The 24,615-nt window shown below is 36.4% G+C and overlaps 1 protein-coding gene across 1 annotated transcript; it reads left to right on the top strand.

The window, feature by feature from the left end:
* The first annotated feature begins 12,361 nt into the window (after window positions 1-12,361).
* On the top strand, window positions 12,362-19,548 carry LOC121377811 (putative pregnancy-specific beta-1-glycoprotein 7). Its single transcript, XM_041505911.1, has 5 exons — window positions 12,362-12,440; window positions 14,689-15,066; window positions 15,423-15,665; window positions 16,044-16,137; window positions 19,542-19,548. Exons 1-5 carry the CDS (start codon window positions 12,362-12,364, stop codon window positions 19,546-19,548), a joined length of 801 nt encoding a protein of 266 aa, XP_041361845.1.
* The last annotated feature ends 5,067 nt before the right edge of the window (window positions 19,549-24,615 follow it).

Raw genomic sequence — 24,615 nt, 5'->3', positions numbered from 1 at the left:
ACACCACACATACTTTATGGACTACGTCTGCATAAAGCACACACCCACACCCACACTCACACCTACACCCATCAAGCGCGCGCGCACGCGCGCACACACATACGCAAACGCACATACATGCGCACACACAGACAGATAAACACACGCCACACCACACCACACACACAGATACACACACACACACACACACACACACGCAAATGCACATATGCGCTCACACACCACACGCACGTACATACACATAAAATATTATAATAAATTTTTTTAAAATAATAATAATTTTTTTATTACGAATCAAATGCAGATGTCTGAGACTATTGTTCAATGCTACAACTGGGCTAGCTCATCATGGTGAACACTGATTTACTCTCCAGATCTCACTCTACCAACTATGTTCCAGGTGAGTGTCGGCTACATGGGTTGTGACCACAGTATCGCCGTTGTGTTGCTCACGCTGTCTGTGGGCTGTACCGGCATCAGCATGTTCAAAATATTCAAAATATCAGTTCAAAATCAGTTCAAAATATCTTGGTAGGCTACGTATCAAACTGTTATGCCCCACCAGGAATGTTACGTCCCAAATGATCACCGTCTGCATTTTTATACATGTTTTCTCAATATAACATAGTTATTTGGGTAATAAATATGATATTAGACTTGAAATATATATTTTTTTTATTTATCACTCGCTAAGGCAAATAAAAATCATTTCACTCGTGACATAAACTTGATAAGAAATGGACTCTCGTTTAATATCCTATAATAAACTGTACACAGACATGAAATATCTATTGTTTATTAGAAACTTGTTAGTAGGCCCTATATATTAAGTATACAATGATTAATTTTAATAATAATTTAAGTTAAAAACCGTTAATTCAATAATGTTCAACTTCTAATTTCTTTAAGTTATTTAAAAATGGGTTAACTTGTGACATAATTCTACATTTAAAAAATTGAAAATATGTATTTAATATTTAATATTTCTTATTTTCTGAAGATGCTGCCAAAGCAGAAAAGAAGCAGAAGCGGAAATGCATCTTAGAAATTGATTAAGATTTGCATCGGACCGAAGTAGGGGCTGCAGAAGGACGCATATGATAAAAAAAGGAGTGAGTTTTTGCCATCATATTTGACCATTTCCAGTTTATAATTGTACTAGTGCTATTTCTTTTAAAAGTTATGGGGAGGGCTTGGACAATTTTGGACCCCCTACCTACACATTTTCAGTATTTTTTAATAATGTTTAGCATAGCAGAATCTGTATAAAGAGTCAGACATCCCTCCCCACATTTAGAAACGTCTTCAGGCTTACCCCCACCCATTTTAAAAAGAAATCGTCCTTATATCTTTTTAAACATATTTAATGTATAACACTGAATAAGATAAAAAAACCCAAAAAAACAACAACAAACAACATAAATAAATAAATAAAGCAAGAACTAAGACGCGACAAGTAATGTCCATCGACATGGAACAAAATAAGAGAAAGCCTAGTTGTATATCACATCTGTATGTGGCAAGACATGTAATAGCTAGGTTATTTAGTTTTAGCATTATGAATAGGTATAGGCCTAGTTGTATATCACATCTGTATGTGGCAAGACATGTAATAGCTAGGTTATTTAGTTTTAGCATTATGAATAGGTATAGGCCTAGTTGTATATCACATCTGTATGTGGCAAGACATGTAATAGCTAGGTTATTTAGTTTTAGCATTATGAATAGGTATAGCCTTTTTGTATATCACATCTGTGTGTGGCAAGACATGTAATAGCTGGGTTATTTAGTTTTGGCATTATGAATAAGTACTTACATTGGGTGGGACCGTAGCCCAGTGGTAAAACGCTCGCTTGATGCGCCGTCGGTTTTGGATCGATCCCTGTCGGTGGGCCCAACGGACTATTTCTTGTTACAGCCAGTGCACCACGACTGGTGTATCATATGTGCTATCCTGCCTGTGGGATGGTGCATATAAAAGATTCCCTGAAAAAATATAGCGGGTTCCCTCTCTAAGACTATGTCAAAATGACCAAATGTTTGACATCCAATAGCCGATGATTAATAAATCAATGTGCTCTAGTGGTGTCGTTAAACAAAACAAACTTTAAAACAAACTTTTAAGTACTTTCATTTAACTCGAGTTTAATGGTGTATGTTATTTTTGATAACAATAATAGTCTGAACAAGGTGATATTTGGGTATACTGATTACATGCGAAGAACCTTTGTATTCAGTGGTATATCCTTTAATTTTAAATGATTTCAGGTGTATATTTAAGACTAAACTGTTGAAAACGTTTTAGTATGACATCTTTATGTTCTGCATTTGTCATTGCAGCACTTGAGGAGGAGAGGCAACGTACGAGGCCAGCAGACATTGAGACGTCGTCGTCGTCGGAATCCGAAAAAAGATGTTGAACAAGATTGATATGTAGTTCGATAATAAATGTTACAACTGTACTTTTGTTTTTCTTAATTACATTGGCCCAATGTTGGCCCAACTATATAACGTGGTATGAAAATGTTGACACAACGTTGGTATACCGTTGGTGCAACGTGGAATTAGCAACATTGATCCAATGTTGGCCCAACGGTCAAAATGACCATGTGCCAACGTCGGCAGCCTATGTTTACATGTAATCGCAATCGCAATCGATTACATTGCGAATGCAATCGTAATCAGCGATTACTTCATGATTACTCATAATTTACTAAACTTAGATATCTTTAGCATCAACTTCAGCACCTTCATAAATCAAGGCTAATATTCGTTCCTCGTATTCAGCCTTGATACATATCGTCAAGAAATCGTGCCACAAAATGCTTAAATTTCATTGGATGCGATGAGATCTGATTGCAACGAATCGCAACGCTCCTTATAGATTCCCTTGTTATTGTAAACAAAGACGGCAGCGTCAGCGTCCGTGGAAACGTATCGTGTTTGTCACGATATGTTAAAAAAAAGGTTTCGGCGGTTAATTTTTGATATTGCTTTCAAGATTGTCACATGTTACCGATGCTGTGATTGGTCAGCGATGTCATCGTGTAAGGGACATAATCGGTGTTACAAATTTTCTTCCAGATTTATGAAGATGCAACTTCAGTAACGGCGCCTATAGTTAGTAGCAGTACTGGTCAATCAGACAATAGAACTGATCTCCCATTGTTTACTACTCTAGTAATATTAGAACTATCATTTGCATTGAGAAACGGGGATCATAATGACAGGATTATCAAATGAATGTAACCCAGGGGGATGAAGCCACACATTCACATAATGGCATCGATCTTTTTTATGGGGCGGTACGTAGCCCAGTGGTAAAAGTGTTCGCTTGATGCGCGGTCGGTCTAGGATCGATCCCCGTCGGTGGGCCCATTAGGGTATTTCTCGCTCCAGCCAGTGCACCACGACTGGTACATCAAAAGCCGTGGTATGTACTATCCTATCTATGGGATGGTGCATATATAAGATCCCTTGCTGCTAATCGAAAACAGTAGCCCATAAAGTGGCGACAGAGGCTTTCCTCCCTCAATACCTGTGTGGTCCTTAACCATATGTCCGACGCCATATAACCGTAAATAAAATGTGTTGAGTGCGTCGTTAAATAAACCATTTCCTTCCTTCCATCGATCTTGTTTACGTTTACTATCAAACCACTTGAATGAATACAGTGTTCTAGCTAGCAATATACGAGGAGTGATTGATAACTCCGTGGCCTAAGGTAGGAGTCAGTTTTAGGAAATCAAATACAGTCATTTTTCAACAGTCCCCTCCTACATTAACACGCTTAGTCCAGCGGTCATGGAGCAGACGGATCTCTTCTGTGTAGAAGGCGCCATTTTGGGCCCTCAGAAAGTGGTTCAAAGCATTCATACCATCATCATCTGTGGCAAAATGATGATAACCGAGCTTCTTCTTTTTTTTAATTTTTGGGAAGAGGTAGTAGTCAGAGGGAGCCAAATCAGGAGAATAGGGTGGGCGTTCGACAAGTTTGAATCCACATTTCTGGATAGCAGCCATGGCCACTGTGGACCCAACGTGCTGACTCCTTGGACATATGAAGTTCGTTGTGGATGACTGCATGGATGCGTTCCTGGGAGATACCCAACTCAGTGGCAATGTAATGCTCCGTTACTCGTCTGTCTGCCATGATGATATTATAAATCTTGGCAATGGCCTCGTGTGTGGTCACGGTGACTGTCCTTCCATATATATATATATATATATATATATATATATATATATATATATATATATATATATATATATATATGTATCTATGTATGTATATATATACTCGCGGAAAAAAAGTTCCTGTGCACCAAATAATTGCATATAGAATATAACTGACTTAAAATCTGGTCATAAAAAGTTCAGTAAATGAATGTGTAACCATTCACTTCGATATTCCAGCGGTGCCCTGTCAGTTGCACGAGCTATTCGTGTTTTGTTATCACAAGTCGCATTACTAGCATTCTTGGTCACGGGCTCCTGTTTGACGTCATTTTTCTTATCATTGGACTCTAAAACTTTTGTATGCATTTTCATCATTCAGAAAAATACTTGTGTTGGTATCTGATCGTCGTCAGTGTGATGCCACGACTCCAAGAAAATGATCTTCTTCGAACGATGGGTATTATTGAGGTTAGAATGGCACAAACGTTGTTGTTAGTAATTTTGGTGTTAATTGGTGTTCACGAGAACACTATGCAGTGTCTGTGGAGATGTTCTCGACAATTTAGGGATATTAGGGATCTTCCATATGTAAGGAGTCAACACCTAACGTCACGTTAATAACTTGTCAATATCAAGCGGGTTTGCATCAGGAGAAACGATCTTCACTTTGAATTGAAGGAAAACAGTCCGACTGTATGGGTTTTCTTTAAAACGCGCGGTTAATGTTATCTGCCCTTATTGGAGGGAAATAAAACTCGGAACAGTCTTGTATGTGGAAAAGGATCGGTGAAATCATTTCTCGTTCCATAATAAATACCAAAACCCCCCATGAAACTAAAATTGAATTAAAGCTAATAAAATAACTTAAAAGTAAAAATAAATTAAAATTAATATAATAAAATAAAACAAAATGATATAAAATAAATTAAAGTTAATAAAATAAAATAAAATAAAGTTAATAAAATAAAATAAAATAAAATTAATAAAATAACATTTATTAATAGAAATGAAAAAAAAAAAAATATATATATATAATTTAATTACAAAGATATTTTTTTAAATGTCAATAATAATAATAATAATAATAAAATAATAATGAATATATATAAATGAAATAAAACTAACACATTTGTGTCATTTGCCAGCAGGCCTAATTAAAATGTTACTGCTGTGTCTTGCTTCTTCCTTCAGTGTTCCATTTAACAACAAAATAATACTTTAAAATAAAAGTTAATTAATTTCTCTACACGTAACTAAAACATAAGTACTAAGTTTTTAACTGTTACCTATCTTTTTCTCAGTTTTCTTCTGGAGAAGTGGGGGCAATCAAACATATTTCTGTCTTGTTTGCCAGTACGTTAAACGTTACTGCAGCGCACTGTTGTATTTATGTTTTGATCTATTAATTTCTTCTTATTATTATTATTTTTTTCTTGGGGGAGTTGGGTGATTTTTGGGGGTAGAGGTTTTGGATGTGGGTTTTTGTTCTGTATTATTATTATTATTATTATTTAAATATTATTTATTGTTATTATTTAATATGTTTTTGTTGTTGTTGTTGTTGTTATTGCTCTTTGCAAGTATCCCAGTAGTAGCCGATGATTAATAAATATGTGTGTGCTAGTGGTGTCGTTAAACAAAACAAACGTTTGTATTTTTTTTTTTTTTTTTTTTTTTTTTTTTTGTGTGTGTGTTTTGTGTTGTTGTTTGTTTGTTTGTATTAATCATGAGATGAATTCATTACTATTACAATTAATATTATATATTAACACCAGTCTCGCCGAAATATTGTTGTTTTATCGGTTCTGACTGTCTGTAGTGCAGGTAAGTAAACCATACACCCACATACAGAAACATAAATAATTAATCAAAACGTGTAAACATGCACGCACGCTCTCAGACACACAGACACAAACGCGCGAGCGCTCAAACAATGTAATGTAATGTAACGAATTTCTGACCTAAAACAAAAACGAACTGCTGCACTGTAAACCCCTATTGTAACGTCAACCCCTAGTGTAACGTCAATCTTTAGTGTAACATCAACCCCTAGTGTAACGTTAACCCCTAGTGTAACATCAACACCTAGTGTAACGTCAACCTCTAGTGTAACGTCAACCCCTAGTGTAACATCAACACCAAGTGTAACGTCAACCCCTAGTGTAACATCAACCCCTTGGGTAACATCAACCCTTAGGGTAACATCAACCCCTAGTGTAACGTTAACCTCTAGTGTAACGTCAACACCTAGTGTAACGTCAACACCAAGTGTAACGTCAACCCCTAGTGTAACATCAACCCCTTGGGTAACATCAACCCGTAGGGTAACATCAACCCCTAGTGTAACGTTAACCTCTAGTGTAGCATCAAGCCCTAGTTTAACGTCAACCCATAGTATAACATCAACCCTTATTGTAACGTCAACCCCTAGTGTAACGTCAACCCCTTGTGTAACATCAACATCTAGTGTAGCGTCAATCCCTAATGTAACGTCAACATCTAGTGTAACGTCAACCCCTAGTGTAACGTCAACACCTATTGTAACGTCAACCCCTTGTGTAACATCAACATCTAGTGTAGCGTCAATCCCTAATGTAACGTCAACATCTAGTGTAACGTCAACCCCTAGTGTAACGTCAACACCTGTTGTAACATCAACACCTAGTGAACGTCAACCCCTAATGTAACATCAATACATAGGGCAGCATCAAGCCCTAGTGTAACGTCAACCCCTAGTGTAACGTCAACCCCTAGTGTAACATCAACACCTAGGGTAACATCAAGTCCTAGTGTAACGTCAACACCTAGTGTAATGTTAACACCTATTGTAACGTCAACCCCTAGTGTAACATCAGCATCTAGTGTAGCGTCAACCCCTAGTGTAACTTCAACACCTATTGTAACATCAACATCTAGTGTAATGTCAACACCTAGTGTAACGTCATCCCCTAATGTAACGACAACCCCTAGTGTAACGTCATCCCCTAGTGTAATGTCAACACCTAGTGTAACGTCAAACCCTAGTGTAACGTCAACCCCTAGTGTAACGTCAACACCTACTGTAACATCAACACCTAGTGTAACGTCAACCCCTAATGTAACATCAACACACAGGGTAGCATCAAGCCCTAGTGTAACGTCAACACCTAGTGTAATGTCAACACCTAGTGTAACGTCAACCCCTAGTGCAACATCAGTATTTAGTGTAACGTCAACACCTAGTGTAACGTCAATACCTAGTGTAACGTCAAACCCTAGTGTAATGTCAACACCTAGTGTAACGTCATCCCCTATTTTAACGTCAACCCCTAGTGTAACGTCATCCCCTAGTGTAACGTCAACACCTAGTGTAACATCAACACCTAGTGTAACATCAACCCCTAATGTAACATCAACACACAGGGTAGTATCAAGCCCTAGTGTAACGTCAACACCTAGTGTAATGTCAACACCTAGTGTAACGTCAACCCCTAGTGCAACATCAGTATTTAGTGTAACGTCAACACCTAGTGTAACGTCAATACCTAGTGTAACGTCAACCTCTAGTGTAATGTCAACACCTAGTGTAACGTCATCCCCTATTGTAACGTCAACCCCTAGTGTAACGTCATCCCCTAGTGTAACGTCAACACCTAGTGTAACGTCAAACCCTAGTGTAACGTCAACACATAGTTTAACGTCAACATCTAGTTTAACGTCAACCCCTATTGTAACATCAGCATCTAGTGTAACGTCATCCCCTAGTGTAACGTCAACACCTAGTGTAACGTCAAACCCCAGTGTAACGTCATCCACTAGTGTAACGTCAAGACCTAGTGTAACGTCAAACCCTAGTGTAACTTCATCCACTAGTGTAACGTCAACACTTAGTGTAACGTCAGCACCTCGTGTAACGTCAACCCCTGTTGTAATCGGACGACGATAATTACGAGATTCGTTAGATTCCACTTTTCTAATTCATTATATTTGTTCACAAAACATTTAATCAACGTTTCCTATTCATCGTTGTTATTCACTATAACATTATAAATGAAGTGTTTAAGATGTTTAAAATGCATTTTACATCGTTTAAGTGTGTGTGTGTGTGTGTGTGTGTGTGTGTGTGTGTGTGTCTGTATGTGTGTGTATGTGTGTCTGTGTATGTGTGTGTATGTGTATGTGTGTATGCGCCTGTGTGTAAGTATATGTGTGTGTGTGTTGTGTGTGTATTTGCGTGTGTTTTGTGTGTGTATGTGCGTGTTTATATGTGTATGTGTGTGTGTGTTTGTGTATGTATGTGTGCGCGTGTATATGTGTGTCTGTGTATATATGTGTGTGTGTGTATATGTGTGTATGCGTCTGTGTATGTGTGTGCGTGCGTGCAGTGTGTATATATCTATATATATATATATATATATATATATATATATATATATATATATATATATATATATATATATATATATGTGTGTGTTGTGTGTTTTGCGTGTGTATGTGTGTTAGTGTATGTGTGTGTGTGCATGCGTGCGGTGTGTATGTGTGTGTGTGTGTGTGTGTGTGCGCACGCGCGCGCGGTCTGTGTGTGTTGTGTGTGTATTTGCGTGTGTTTTGTGTGTGTATGTGCGTGTTTATATGTGTATGTGTGTGTGTGTTTGTGTATGTATGTGTGCGCGTGTATATGTGTGTCTGTGTATATATGTGTGTGTGTGTATATGTGTGTATGCGTCTGTGTATGTGTGTGCGTGCGTGCAGTGTGTATATATCTATATATATATATATATATATATATATATATATATATATATATATATATGTGTGTGTGTTGTGTGTTTTGCGTGTGTATGTGTGTTAGTGTATGTGTGTGTGTGCGTGCGTGCGGTGTGTATGTGTGTGTGTGTGTGTGTGCGCGCGCGCGCGCGGTCTGTGTGTGGAGGGGGGAGGCACTGACGGATCGGGTACAAACTCTATATCAGATTTTGGTTACAATGGCAAACATTAATGTGATAAAAAAAAAAAAAACGAAAAAAAAAGGCTCACAAGTAGGGGGAGGGGCACAATTAGTTAAAAAATCGGGAGTCATTCCTTTCATTATTTTAAACATTGTACACAGCTTTTTTGTTTTTCTTCTTTCACTAAGTGTTTTAAGACCGGTTTCAATATATAGCGAATTACGTGAAGCAAATTTAGGCATGCCAGTGATTACTCTTGCAGCTTCTAGTTGTACCTTTTCTAAATTATCTGTGTTTAATTGGGAACAGCCATCCCAGACCTCTGAAGCATATTTTAGGACTGGACGAATGAAAGTACTTTATATTCGCATTAGAGTTTGACGATTTAATAACAGTCTGTATTTCCTTAATACTGAGATCATTACCGATGCTGATGTGCATACATTTAGAATATGACTAGACCATTCTGCATTATCTGCTAAAGTTAAACCTAAATGTTTATGCATTTTAGATTTGTTTAAAGTTGTGTCACCAAATACAAGGCATGGTTCATTAATTAGTTTGGTTACAGAAACAATAATACATTCATTTTATTCGGATTAAAGGTAACTAACCAGTTGTTTGACCATTCATAGAGTTTCAACAAATTAATGTTTAGATTGCGTTCTATAACTGAAATGTCATTTGACGATATTCCAATACTTGTATCATCAGCAAATAACCTTGTTACACAGTCTAGTTCATCAGCAATATCGTTAATATAGATCAAAAATAGTAAGGGACCTAAAACGGATCCTTGAAGTACTCCAGCATTTAGAATTCCATAATTTGATAACGTTCCATTTATTTCCTATTAGAAATATAATTATTAATCCATTTTAAGAGATTGCCTCTGATGCCATATTGTTTAAGTTTATAGATTAAACCCCTGTGCCATACCCGATCAAAGACCTTGGACATATCACAGAAAACTGCACATAAACATTCTTTATTGCCCAGTGATTTACAAATTTTACTATACATTTCAATTAATTGTACATGGTGCTGTGGTTAGGTCGATAAGCACACACTGATACTTATAAAGTAGATTATTGAATGTGAAATAGTCATACAGGTGTTTAAACACGATTCTCTCAAATAGTTTTCCAACACAACTTATTAATGATATAGGTCTGTAATTTGTTGGTGAACTTCTATCTCCTTTTTTGAATAGTGGTTTTACGTGGGCAATTTGCCAATTGGTAGGGAATTCTGCTGAGATCAGTGATTTATTAAAGAGCAATTGAAGAGGAATCGAAATGGAATTGGCAATACGTTTTAGTAGTTTATGGCTTATTTCATCTGGGTCACTTGCTTTATTAGGTACTAATATTTTAATAATGTCTATTATTTCTTCAGTAGTTATTGTCAAGGTTTCCAAAGATTCCCTGCAACGTTGTCCAAAACTCAGAAGTGCAATATTTGCAGCATCAACTGACGAAATTGATAGAAAATAATTGTTTAGCGTTTCTGCTTTATCAAAATTCGTATATGATAGAGGCACATCTGATGTTGCATCTTTAAGTGGTGGTATAATAGTTTGTGGTATCGATGTTTTAAAAATAAATTTCATATATTGCCAGTACGTGGTTTTATTTTCATTACAAAGTGTTCTTAGTCTTTCGTCAAGGGAGTTCGCAAATTCTTCTTTTGATCTTTTTTTCATATATTAACTTTGTTTCTTTGATTTTTGTATTTACGTTCATCCGTTGGTTGTTTAGATTTTAGCGCGTTTCTTCGAAGTCCGTCTCTAATTCGTAATTCTTTTCGTAGTTTACTATCAAACCATGGCTTATCATTAGGTCGAATGGTATCAGTGCGATGTAGTATACTATTTTTAATGTGATTTTTAATCACAGTTTCAAAATTATCGCATGCAATATCAACATTTCTGAATTTTCAAATATTAATTGCCATGGTTCATTCGTAATTAATTTATTCAATTTTTCGAAATCACCTTTATTGTAAAGCCATATTACTCTTTCGTATGCTCTAGCAGTGCATTTAAAATTATTTAATACTACGTATGCTATTTTATGATCGCTAACAATCGCGGATAACGGTATAACGTCACTCTCGTTGATTTTACATGTGCTTGTGGTAACAATTGGGTCAATAAGTGTCGCACTGTTCGCTGTTACACGTGTCGGGTGTCAATTACATCGAACAAGTGTTTGTGCTGTATTAATTCGTGCAGCTTGTTTCGTTTTGACGAGAGTAAATCTTGATTGAGGTCACCGACAATAATAATGTTGCCGCATATACCTAAAGATTTTTCTATCGAATAGTCTAACCTGTCCCAGAATGTTGTCTGTGTTGTAATTGGGCGGTATGCCACGCATAATAGTAGTGATTTCTGTTTAAGTTTTAATTTGTATCCATATTATTTCGTCATGAGGCGTTTCGAAGTCGTATCGTCGTGTATGAGCTAGATGTGAATCGACATAAACTGCGACACCCCCTCCGTGATTGGTACGGTCCTTTCTGTACGGTTCGTCATAGTGATCTATCTTTATTTCCTTATTGGATACCTGATTATCAAGATGGGTTTCGGTGAAGCATAGGATATGAAAGTCAGTAGGTACAAAGTTAAGGAAAGAGACAGGGATAAGTAACCGTATAAACATGCGAGTGGCATGCATAGTTATTGCACACGTTTGCTACCATGAATACGTTTATGTTGTAGCCGACTTGTAACGCCCTTAAACGACGTTGCATGACGCAATATGGGAGTTTGTCTCTGTGAGAGTTGAGGTTTAAATGTGTGCTGTTATTCATATTTATTCCACTTTTGTTCCAATGGAAAACAACCTAAGTTTCGTACAATGTCTTAGTTATATATTTTCGTATTCTCAGAGGGTTTTCCACAGCTTCAACTGATGATGCGTTTTGTTTTCGTCTATTTTCGCAGGCCTGTCTATAAATTTGGCAGCTTCAACAGTTACACCAAAAAATCACCAGGAAGTAGCCTTGACCTGTACACTGGATGACCCAGGTCGTTTAAGGTACAGCGTGCATATACGTCGGGTACAAGGTCGCAATTCCTATAGCAACATGGCTAATTTTCATCAGAAGGCATCACAATGTACTGCTAATATTAACGAATTATCGGACCTCGTTGGAATAACAAGGGCATTTTGTGGATCTGGAACTAACAACACTAATTCAACGTCCAAGGAATACGGCATATTTCAGTAGCAGTTAACGTCGGAGAGATGACCAATTACTATTGCACTACATACATCGACTACGACCAAGCCTACCATAGCAACTTTGTTCACTTTACAACCATAAGTAAGTTAAAGAGGACACAATATTAGTTTTCTCGATGAAAGACTTTTGTGTTAGTTTTGTGATATGAACTTAACATACAAACATTGTTTCAAATCGGATTAGACAATGTGTTTCTGTAATTCAGAAGAATTACAAAAGAGAACGTCGTTTTCAGTTAATAATGAAAAAAAACAAATGACGCATTAATTAATATCTGCTAGTGACGAGTGGTATACAAACTAAGTCAGTTCAACATATTGTCGAGGATATGCACAATTTAAAACAAATACGTGTTTTTTTTATAAATGATTCTTAGTAGTTTATGTTCTGAAAATGTGTCTGCTGATAATATATAAAAGAGAGAGTCTGCTGATAATATATAAAAGAGAGAGTCATAAGCAAAAAAATCTTAGAGAGAATCAACAGAAAGATTCTGAACACAACCAGAACAAACCAGTGGAGGAACACGTCAGACGTGATTAAGTGGTTTAAAGCAATATCCAATAAATCCAACTATTCTTTCATATGTTTCGACATATGCGATTTTTATCCGTCCATAACAGAAAATCTCGTGAAACAAGCCCTACAGTTCGCATCCAAATTCGATGATATTTCTAGCGATGAGATGGAAATAATATTACAAGCAAGAAATTCACTGCTATTTAACAACAGCAAGGCATGGTGCAAAAGAGGCAAACAATCACGGTTTGATGTAACTATGGGTAGTTACGATGGAGCAGAAATTTGCGAAATAGTCGGGCTCTTTCTTCTTTCAGAACTACAAGCCAAATACGGCAACAATATAGGACTATATCGCGACGATGGCCTAGCTGCATTCAATGAGTCACCGAGAACCATAGAGATAATCAAAAAAGATATTTGCAGAATATTTGCAAACCATAAACTCAAGATCACCATAGTCGCCAACAAAACATCTGTAGATTACTTAGACGTAACTCTAGATCTTGAAAAGAGCTCAGTCAAACCCTATATGAAACCAAACAACACACCTTTATACATCCACAACAAGAGCAACCACCCTCCAAATATCATCCGCAGTATACCAAAAACAATAAATAAAAGGCTTTCTGATATATCTTCGAATGAGTGCATCTTTGAAGAAGCGAAACGCCCATATAAGGAAGCCTTACTCAAGAGCGGATATAACTATAACCTCAAATACACCCCAACAGCAGAAAACAACAGACGCAGAAACAACCGCAATAGAAACATCACCTGGTACAACCCACCATATAGCTCCAACGTGAAAACCAACGTAGGTCACCAGTTCCTCAGATTACTCGATGAGTGCTTTCCCAAAAGCAACCCTCTCCACAAAATTATAAATCGAAACACCGTTAAAATTAGCTATAGCTGCATGCCTAATGTTGGGAAAATAATTTCAGCGCATAACAAAACTCTACTTCAACAACACAGAGACAAAGACGCCGTTCCCCCCAGAGAATGCAACTGTAGACGAAGAGCTGAATGTCCACTTGAGGGCAAATGCTTGCAGAAAGGAGTAATATATCAAGCTACCGTTAATACACTCGATAACAACAAGCAAGAAACATACGTTGGTTTGACCGAGAACACATTTAAGACGAGATATACTGCGCACACGAGCAGTTTTCAAAACGCAACACAGAAGAACGCAACAGCGCTAAGTCAGTACATTTGGACACTGAAGGATAGATTCACCCCATACACCATTAAGTGGAAAATTTTATCCAAAGCAAAATCATACTCTCCAGCGAGCAAAAGATGTAACCTCTGCCTGAAGGAAAAACTGTTCATAATGTATAAACCTGAAACCAGCACACTAAACTCCAAGAATGAACTCGTATCAGCATGTCGACACAGACGCAAATACCTTCTGTGCGCATACCACACATCACCTATTATAGACCTGCATAGTGACGTAACCTCGACGTCACAGAGTCCATTACGTCATCAGCTTTCCGTTGACGGTGTAATTAAATCTACATCTGATGAGTGAGAGCAATAATTCAACTCTCTCACGAAACAAGCCTGTCATGTAGAGAAAAACATACACTTTTTAACGATATATATATATATATATATATATATATAGATAGATATTGATATCGATATAGATGTGTGTGTGTGTGTGTGTGTGTGTGTGTGTGTGTGTGTGTGTGTGTGTGTGTGTGTGTAATATTCAAAATTATACACAAGACACAAAGAGGTAGACCTTGTACATGGTCTGAAAATCAACAAGTAACATGCGTGTTTGTGTTACTTTCAGATAAGGTTGAATACGCATCACTGACTATTTCTGGAGGTGGAGATGTACTGACAGTGACTGAGGGTAAACAGTATGATGGATTTACGTGCAGTACCGGAGATGCAAGCCCGGAACCGGAAATCAGCCTCAAGTTGAATGATCCATCCTCCACTGTTCTGCCTGTTCGTAAACTAAAATCAAGAACGCGTATAGAACGTCGACCGACATTTTGCAGCCATTTAGCAAACGATGAAACGAATACATTTATTACAAGCATAAGTGTAACTTATGTCCCAGAAAGAGAGCATGATGGGAAGTACGTCTACTGCTCAGCCAGGAACAGTGAGATGGGAATCAGCGACAAAGTGACCTCCAACAAAATACGCCTGATAGTTCAGTGTAAGTAAATAACTATAATAGTATAGACAAGAGACACGTTATCACAAGCGTGTTTTGGTATCGTCAATATCATACATTAGGAATAAACATTTTATTATTTATTTTTTTCATTTCTAGATCAACGATGATTTTTTTAATACTGGTAGAAACAACTAATATATATATAGTATGCCATGTTTCAGTCATTAGTAACAAGCAAAACATTGTTATATATGCACCGCCATGATATATATATATATATATATATATATATATATATATATATATATATATATATATATATATATATATATACTTAAACAATTATCTTTTAGATGGACCTCTAAAAAGTAACATAACCTTTGACACTGCTGAAGACGCCTACACGGTAGATGAATCTGAATCACTGACTGTGAAGTGTTCAGCAGACTGCAAGCCGAGTTGTACGTACACCTGGTCTTACCTGGACAGAGGTATCGCCACAGGAAGTCGTCTACATCTGACTCACATCACGCGACAAGAGGCTGGGTATTACAAGTGTATGGCGAGAAATCCTAGATCTGGGATCACTGCTGACAAGCATTTCAAATTACATGTGGAGAGCAAGTACACTTTATTCAGTATATTACACAGGTAGTAAACGTGTACGAAAAATTAGGTTACCTATGTTGATTTTCCGTCGGTGGGCTTATTGAGCTATCTCTCGTTCCAGCCAATGCATCACAACTGGTATATCAAAAGCCGTGGTATGTGCTATCCTGTCTGTGGGGTGGTGCATATAAAATATCCTTTGCTACTAATGAAAAAATATAGAGGGTTTCCTCTCTAAGACTATCTGTCAGAATAGCCAAATGTTACCCAATAGCGATGATTAATAATTCAATGTGTTTTAGTGATGTCGTTAAGCAATACAAACGTTAACTGTGATGATTTTGTAAATGAGAGATATCTGTTTCTAATTTGTATTATTATTATTTTATTTTTCTTTATTTTTCTAGAATCGTATTTTTCTGTTGGTGTTGCCGTTGGTGTGGGCGTTGCGATCGGACTTGGTATGAGTGTCGTCGCTGTCGTCATCTACTGTGTAGCTAGGTGCCTATGTCAACAGAGTATGTACAATCGTTTTCAATTTTGTTTTGCAATGATATTATGGAAAGTCTTACCATTATATCCTGTTCACAGTTTCTGCCCCTTTGGAATACTTTGGAAACTACAATTCAACGATGCAAGGTTACATGTGCAGTTATGGTATAATTACTATAACACGAATACATACATGCATATATGCATGCAAGTATAGTGTCTCTAAACCGAACACATACCTGCATATGCACATGCAAAGATAGTGTATCTAAACCGAACACATACCTGCATATGCACATGCAAAGATGGTGTCTCTAAACCGAACACATACATGCATATACACATGCAAAGATAGTGTATCTAAACCGAACACATACATGCACACGCAAAGATAGTTTATCTAAACCAAACCCATACCTGCACATGCACATGCAAAGATGGTGTCTCTAAACCGAACAAATACCTGCACATGCAAAGACAGTGTCTCTAACCGAACACATACCTGCACATGCAAAGACAGTGTCTCTAAACCAAACACATACCTGCATATGCACATGCAAAGATAGTGTATCTAAACCGAACACATACCTGCACGTGCACATGCAAAGATAGTGTCTCTAAACCGAACACATACCTGCACGTGCATATGCAAAGATGGTGTCTCTAAACCGAACACATACCTGCACGTGCATATGCAAAGTTAGTGTCTCTAAACCGAACACATACCTGCACGTGCACATGCAAAGATGGTGTCTCTAAACCGAACACATTCCTGCACGTGCATATGCAAAGTTAGTGTCTCTAAACCGAACACATACCTGCACATGCTAAGATAGTGTCTCTAAACCGAACACATACTTGCATATGCAAAGATAGTGTCTCTAAATCGAACACATACTTGCACATGCAAAGATAGTGTCTCTAAATCGAACACATACCTGCACATATACATACAAAGATAATCTCTCTAAACCGAATACATGTACAGTGAACCACTCTAAAACCTACACATGTATAATGAATCCCCTCCAAACCAGACAACCACGTGTTTATATACAGTGTACAACTGTAAGAGGTATCCGGTTTAGAGAGGTTCTGTTGTGTGTGTGTGTGTATGTATGTATGTATGTATGTATGTATGTATATGTGTATGTGTGTCTGTGTGTGCGTCTGTGTGTCTGTCATAAAATATATGATTATTTATATATGTATTGCAGAGAGGAGATCGGACAAAGGAGAGCATGCGTAAGTTTTCGTACTGTCATTGTTTTATTTGAATTACTTAGCATGGTTTCTCAACTCCGATAATAAGTACAATTCCCCACCAATCCCCAAAGGCTATATCAGTTTTTATTCCACATTTTGGAGTGAAAACATTCCCATTCTGAACGTAAATAATTCCCATTTTCTATTATTATATAAAGATATATTTTGAAAACGCGACTTAACTCTTGACAAACACCGTTTCCCTCCCCTATATCGTTTCCTAATGCAAAATAGATCCATTAATTTGAATAAATATATGTACAGTATTATTCTTTGAAATTGTAACTTAACTTTATCATATATATATATTTTTAATGAAACTGACCATTCATGGTCGACAAGTCACATTTGATAAACAAAACCTTGATTAGAATACATACGGTTCTTATGAAGACGAAGTTAGTCTTTTTTTCAAATAAAACTTAGAAATATAATTTGGCATGTTATTGATGCTCATGACATTATCTTTAAACCAGACTACACACGATAGACTCTTAATTTGTAGCATGCAAACACAATCTATAGGATCTCCTAGAACAATTGATAATTCTTCTCTTGTTAGTTCGGATTTTTAGGTCTCAACTTGTTAAATTTTATAAAACTTGTTTTGATCATTCATTCAAAAGCCACAACCGCTTTGACAACATATTTGATTAAATGTTATTTTTGTTTTTGTTAGTTTTTATATTAAATGCGTTCCATATACGCATAAACAAAACAAATTGATATAATATTGTCGTATCAGACATGTTTTCGGATGGGGGATAATGTGGGAATGGAATGTAAACAGTTTTAGAATGGACTCATCTTTAACTGCAAAAACTACTTGAATATTTATTCTTCCTGATATTTGATATTGTATATGAGCGGGACGTAGAGCTCGCTTGATGCGTGGTTGGTCTAGGATCGATCCCGTCGGTGGCCCATTGAGCTATTTCTCGTACCAATCAGTGCACCACGACTGGTATACCAAAAGCCGTGGTATTTGCTATTCTGTCTGTGGGATGGTGCATATAAAAATCCTTTTCTACTAATGCAAAAATGTAGCGGATTTCCTCCTTAAGACTGTGTAAGAATTACTGCATGTTTGACACCTAACAGCCGATGATTAATAAATCAATATGCTCTAGTAGTTTCGTTAAACAAAACAAACTGTTTTAATATTGCATATATCTTTAAAATAGAGGGTTTCAAAATGGCCTTTACATACTACATCTATTAATTATATATGTACTACGTCTATTCATTATATCCATTAAATACATACTACGTCTATTCATTATATACATTAAATACATTTTATTCTATTCATTATATACGTACTACTTCTATTCACTGTATACATTAAATACATTATATTCTATTCATTATATACGTACTACTTCTATTCACTGTATACATTAAATACATTATATTCTATTCATTATATACGTACTACTTCTATTCACTGTATACATTAAATACATTATATTCTATTCATTATATACGTACTACTTCTATTCACTGTATACATTAAATACATTATATTCTATTCATTATATACGTACTACTTCTATTCATTGTATACATTAAATACATTATATTCTATTCATTATATACATACTACTTCTATTCATTGTATACAGTACATACATTATATTTTATTCATTATATACTATTACGTCTATTCATTATATTCTTTAGATTACCGGTATATGTTGTGCCAGATTAATAAATATGATTCGTATTTTATTTAACATATCGTCTTTATACTTTAGACATACAAACACGGCTATGCGGAACAATGAAAACCGTGAGTAGAGAAGTACTTTTCTTTGATGCTTTATTTTCGTTTTGAAACTTCCTCTAGCAAATATAATTGCATTTTACACTTTTTACTCACATTAGTTTATCAGTGAGACTCCGATTACACTTAACCTGGGGGAAATAAGTTTAGCTTGGAGAAAATTAAACGAGAAAAACGTGCAATCATTTTTGTTTGGTACTTAAACCTGGAAAAAAAATGGTTTAAGAGTTTTCTTGATACGTTAACCTGGCGAAAAAAGTACAATATATTTATTCTTATCTTAACCTTGAAAAAAGGTACTGTATGGATACTTGAATGTATTTCGTTTCTTCATTTAATGTGCATTTGTTGTTTATTGCAGAAAATAATGAAACAACTTATGACGATTTGAGATCTTAACTCCACCATCATATTATCATAGTGGAACATTTACTACTATATTCAAATGCAAATTATATATAGTTAGCTGTGTATATACGATTCAATTAATTGCTATTGTGTCACCTGCATTTACGCAATAACTTAGGTATTAGTTAATTAGGGGATAGCAATCAGTCCAATTAGTGTGAAACTGCTTTACACAATTAAGAACACTGACTTTTAATTCTTGCCACCAATTTATCAGCTAAGGACTAAAACCGATGGCAATTACGAGTCAACAAACAAATTTATCTTATAAATATTGGTTTTCCATTCATGACAATATAATATAGAGACCCAGAGATAGACCAGGAATGTGGGACACAAGGGGAGAACCCTGAGGTCTCAGTCGCAGTGTCAACTCTATCGTTTACCTAAGAGCTTAGACATATATATTTTATCTGTATCACCATGTTGTTAACTTGTTAATCATGTTTAATGTTGGAAAGTAAAATACAAGAACCTACATTACCAACTTGCGACTTCTATTCAAATTCATTTACATTCCTAAAAAAAAAGCTATGATGGGTTAATATATTCAGTTACAATCAATATACTTCTTTGACCGCCAACTGTGCGCTCTTAAGAAAAACATCGATTGATAGTATGAAAATAACATGTTCTACTAATCTACTAAACGTTATGCTCAGCTTTGCTAATATACCGTTCACCAAGATGGTTATGGTGCATGTTTGACAAACAAAAATAGCAACATGGGAGAAAACAAAATCATAACAAAAAAGAATGGAAGAAACACACGAAAAGAGAACGAATCTGAAAGCGAACGGAAGGAATGCAATACGTATCTAGGTTAAAAATGTATCTAGGTTAATACGTATCTAGGATAATGTATATATTTGGTTTTAAGAATATAAAATATTGAAAGACACATTTCTATGTTCAAACTGTGTATTTACTCCTATTAAAGAAAACAAAGATACTGACTGTGTTTATTATAATGTTCTGTATGTATTTCATTTTCATGTGATGAAAACGAGGATTAAAGGTGAATTATCAAAGTTACTAATGACACGTTTCGCTATTTGTACATGCATTTATGATAATAATTAAATCAAGCATGTCAAAAAATGTATTGTTTTTTCTCGGCGTATGTTTTTGTTTTCTAGATAATCATTGTACATCATCGTTGCGTTTTCATTAAAATGTGTCTGGGATTCATCTATGCCGATATCAAATTTAAACTGTGACGTCACGTGCTAACCTGAATATTATCAATATTAAATGTATTTTGAAAAAAAGGTGCCCTATTTTATGTCATCCGTTTATCAACTTCTCGTGTTAAATAAAAGAAATAACAAGTTTGTATTCTTTGGACTTCACTACATAAAAGTTAAATATCGTTTTGTTTAACGACACCACCAGAGCACATGGATTAATTAATCATAGGTAATTGGATGACAAACATTTGGTAATTCTGACATGATACCCGCTACATGTTTCCATTCGGTACGCCACATTTTGGTGGAGTGCCATCATCTCAAAGAAACTAGAAAGATATATTTGGACAACTAAATGTGTTGGAATCATTTCGATTCCATCCAGAACTTGTATTACAATTTCTACGTGATACAGACTTTTACTCTAAATTTTTATTGTATCTGTCTGTGATATTTGTAAAAAAAAATAATAAAAAAATGACACAGTTCTAAACACTGTTTTTTATTTTATTTTGATCTATATTTGATGTGATATTTATATTGTTACACTGTTCTTTACACTGTGGTTTTATTTAACTGTTGAATTTTTAACTTGATGTTTATTATCACATTATTTTTGCATTTAATATAGTTTGACACCCAGTAGCCGATGTAGTTTTCGTGCTGGGGTGTCGTTAAACATTCATTCATTCATTCATTCATTGTTTCCATTCATTAATTCATTTCAACTTATTTTCGTGCTTATATCCAATTGAGGTTCAATCACGCTGTCCTGGACACAAATCTCAGCCATCAGGGCTGTATGTCTAGGACAGTGGGTTAGTTGTTAGTGAGAGAGAAGAAGTTTGTTTTGTTTAACGACACCACTAGTGCACATTGATTTATTAATAATCGGCTAGTGGATGTCAAACATATGGTAATTTTGACACCGTCATAGTGAGGAAACCCACTACATTTTTCCCATCAGTAGCAAGGGATATTTTTTATGCACCATCCCACAGACAGGATAACACATACCACGGCTTTTGATATACCAGTCGTGGTGCACTGGCTAGAACGAGAAATAGCCCAGTTGGCCCAGTCAGTGGTCTTACACCTACCCATTTAGTAGTTAAAGCTCACTATGGGTGAAAGCCGGTACTGGGTTACGAACCCAGTAACTACCAGCCTTATGCCCGATGGCTTAACCACGACACCACCGAGGGCGGTATGTTTCCATTAGCAGCAAGTGATCTTTTATATGCACTTTCCCTCGGACAGCAAACCGCATCACTGCATGAATGCAGAGTTATACATGTACAGTAAGTAACCCGTAATATTACCTAGGGAGTATAAATTATATCAACACCTATACTAAATGACATTGCGATTGCCTGCTATTTTATTTTTTGTTTTTATTCCAATTCCCGACATTTTTTTTGTGTACGAATTAACAATATATGTTTCATGCTTTAGACTTTAGTGTCTGTCATGGCCATACAGGGCCGAATCTACAAAGCTAACCTTTCTGATTATATACGACCTGAGGTACGTCGGTATCAGGATGCAAATGGAACACCTGTGTTTTATCTACATGGACTTGCAGCGACATTTCTGCAGTCCAGGGAGTCTGTCTACATGTATAAAATATATATATAAAAGAGAAAAAGTAGCCCATAATAATGAAACCCCACTGTCATTGCTATTAACTCAAATGAAACAAATATCGTTCACCTATTGAAAAACTGTGGTAAACATCGCTACAAGTTATTGTGTTTTCATCCAAATGTATTGTCGGACCAACATGATAAAGAGATACAGAATTCTAGGACACGCTGACTACAATGGCTGATGGAGCGTTTTTATTTTTACCGCCCTGGACCAAAACATTGGCCAAGCCAGAAGTAGGAGCCATGGAATGAATGAAGGAATGAATGAATGTTTAACGACACCCCAGCACGAAAAATACATTGGCTATTGGGTGTCAAACTATGGTAATGGAAACAAATAAGGTGATGATCAACATCAATAGAAAAATATTCAAGATATAAATAAAAACTTCAATTTGTGCTGTATTGGCCATTCTCAAAGAGAATGTTACACCCCTGCACCACGGTGAGGTTACAGCACGCGCAGGGGTAGGAGCCATGGAAGACATGCCAGGGCCTTGGAAGGATGTAAACATGCAAAAAGGGGTGGGATGTAGCCCAGTGGTAAAGCGCTCTAGGATCGACCACCGTAGGTGGGCCCATTGAGCTATTTCTCGTTCCAGACAGTGCACCACGACTGGTATATCAAAGAACATGGTATTTGTTATCCTGTTTGTGGGATGATGCATATTAATGGGAACATATAGCGGGTTTCCTCTCTAAGACAAATGTTTGACATCCAATAGCCGAAGATTACTAAATCAAGGTGTTCTAGTGGTGTCGTTAAACAAAACAAACTTTAAACTGTGCATGTAAAAACACGTTCAGTTTCAAATCCACGTTAAATTATGAGATATGTTCGTCTCCACTGTGGGTAAGATAGTAACATTATTACAATTCGCTAAAACCATGTCTTTAATTTAAAATAAACCAATATATATTTTCATGATTTGTTGTAAGTAAAATAAAAAAAGTTGGCGTGCGAAAGTTATATAAAATCTAGGAACAGTGAAAGTTATATAAAATCTAGGAGCAGAGAAAGTTATTTAAAATCTAGGAGCAGAGAAAGTTATATAAAATCTAGGAGCAGAGAAAGTTATATAAAATCTAACTATATGTAAACTTGTCAGTTTAGTGGATCCCGTGTCGTTAGTCTTAATGGTTCCAATGGCGAACCAGGATGGATTAACGGACTTTAAACCCATTGAATTGCCAATTATTTTATTTTATTTGTTCCTGGCAACAGAAATATATGGGTTTGCAGACACGCCTAATTGATATAATCCCCCATTCACGCTTCTAAAAATCGACGTGTCCCCCACTCTTTTTTTTTTCTTTTTAATTTTGTGTATTATACATCATGTGATAAAATATAAAATTTGGTTTTGGTCTATATTACTATGTTTGTTATTATGATGATAATGTAAGGTATACAATGACGATATAGAGGTTTGAAAGAAAGAAGTGATTTATTTAACGACGCACTCAACACATTTTATTTACGGTTATATGGCGTCAGACATGTGGTTAAGGACCACACAGATATTTTTAGAGGAAACCCGCTGTCGCCACATAGGCTACTCTTTTACGACAGGCAGCAAGGGATATTTTATTTGCGCTTCCCACAGGCAGGATAGCACAAACCATGGCCTTTGTTGAACCAGTTATGGATCACTGGTCGGTGCAAGTGGTTTACACCTACCCATTGAGCCTTGCGGAGCACTCACTCAGGGTTTGGAGTCGGTATCTGGATTAAAAATTCCATGCCTCGACTAGGATCCGAACCCAGTACCTACCAGCCTGTAGACCGATGACCTAACCACGACGCCACCGAGGCCGGTATATAGAGGTTTGAATGCCATTGTAAATAACTTCGTGTGTATCGAGCGGCGAGACGTAGACCAGTGGTAAAGCGCTCGCTAGATACGCGGTCGGTCTGGGATCGATCCGCGTTGGTGGGTTCATTGGGCTATTTCTCATTTCACCCAGTGCACCACGACTAGAATATCAAAGGTCGTGATATGTGCTGTCCTGTCCGTTGGATGGTGCATATAAAATAGTCCTTACTAATAACGTAGTGGGTGTAATGACCACATGTTTGACATCCAATAGCCGATGATTACTAAATCAATATAATCTAGTGGTGCCGTTAAATAAAACAAACTTTAGTGTGCATCGGGCTGAAAACAGTCAGTATAGTAGACCACGG

This window comes from Gigantopelta aegis, chromosome 7, assembly GCF_016097555.1.
Source record: "Gigantopelta aegis isolate Gae_Host chromosome 7, Gae_host_genome, whole genome shotgun sequence".
In the NCBI taxonomy this organism is placed as follows: Eukaryota; Metazoa; Mollusca; class Gastropoda; order Neomphalida; family Peltospiridae; genus Gigantopelta; species Gigantopelta aegis.
Note: the sequence above shows the minus strand (reverse complement) of the source record. Positions and strands in the feature narration are given on the sequence as shown.

Excerpts from the sequence above, each read along its gene's own strand:
- LOC121377811 (XM_041505911.1), top strand. The coding sequence starts at position 12,362 with ATGACCAATTACTATTGCACTACATACATCGACTACGACCAAGCCTAC. Across the intron at positions 12,441-14,688 it reads TGTTCACTTTACAACCATAA|ATAAGGTTGAATACGCATCA; the intron begins GTAAGTTAAAGA and ends TGTTACTTTCAG. Across the intron at positions 15,067-15,422 it reads AATACGCCTGATAGTTCAGT|ACGCCTACACGGTAGATGAA; the intron begins GTAAGTAAATAA and ends ACACTGCTGAAG.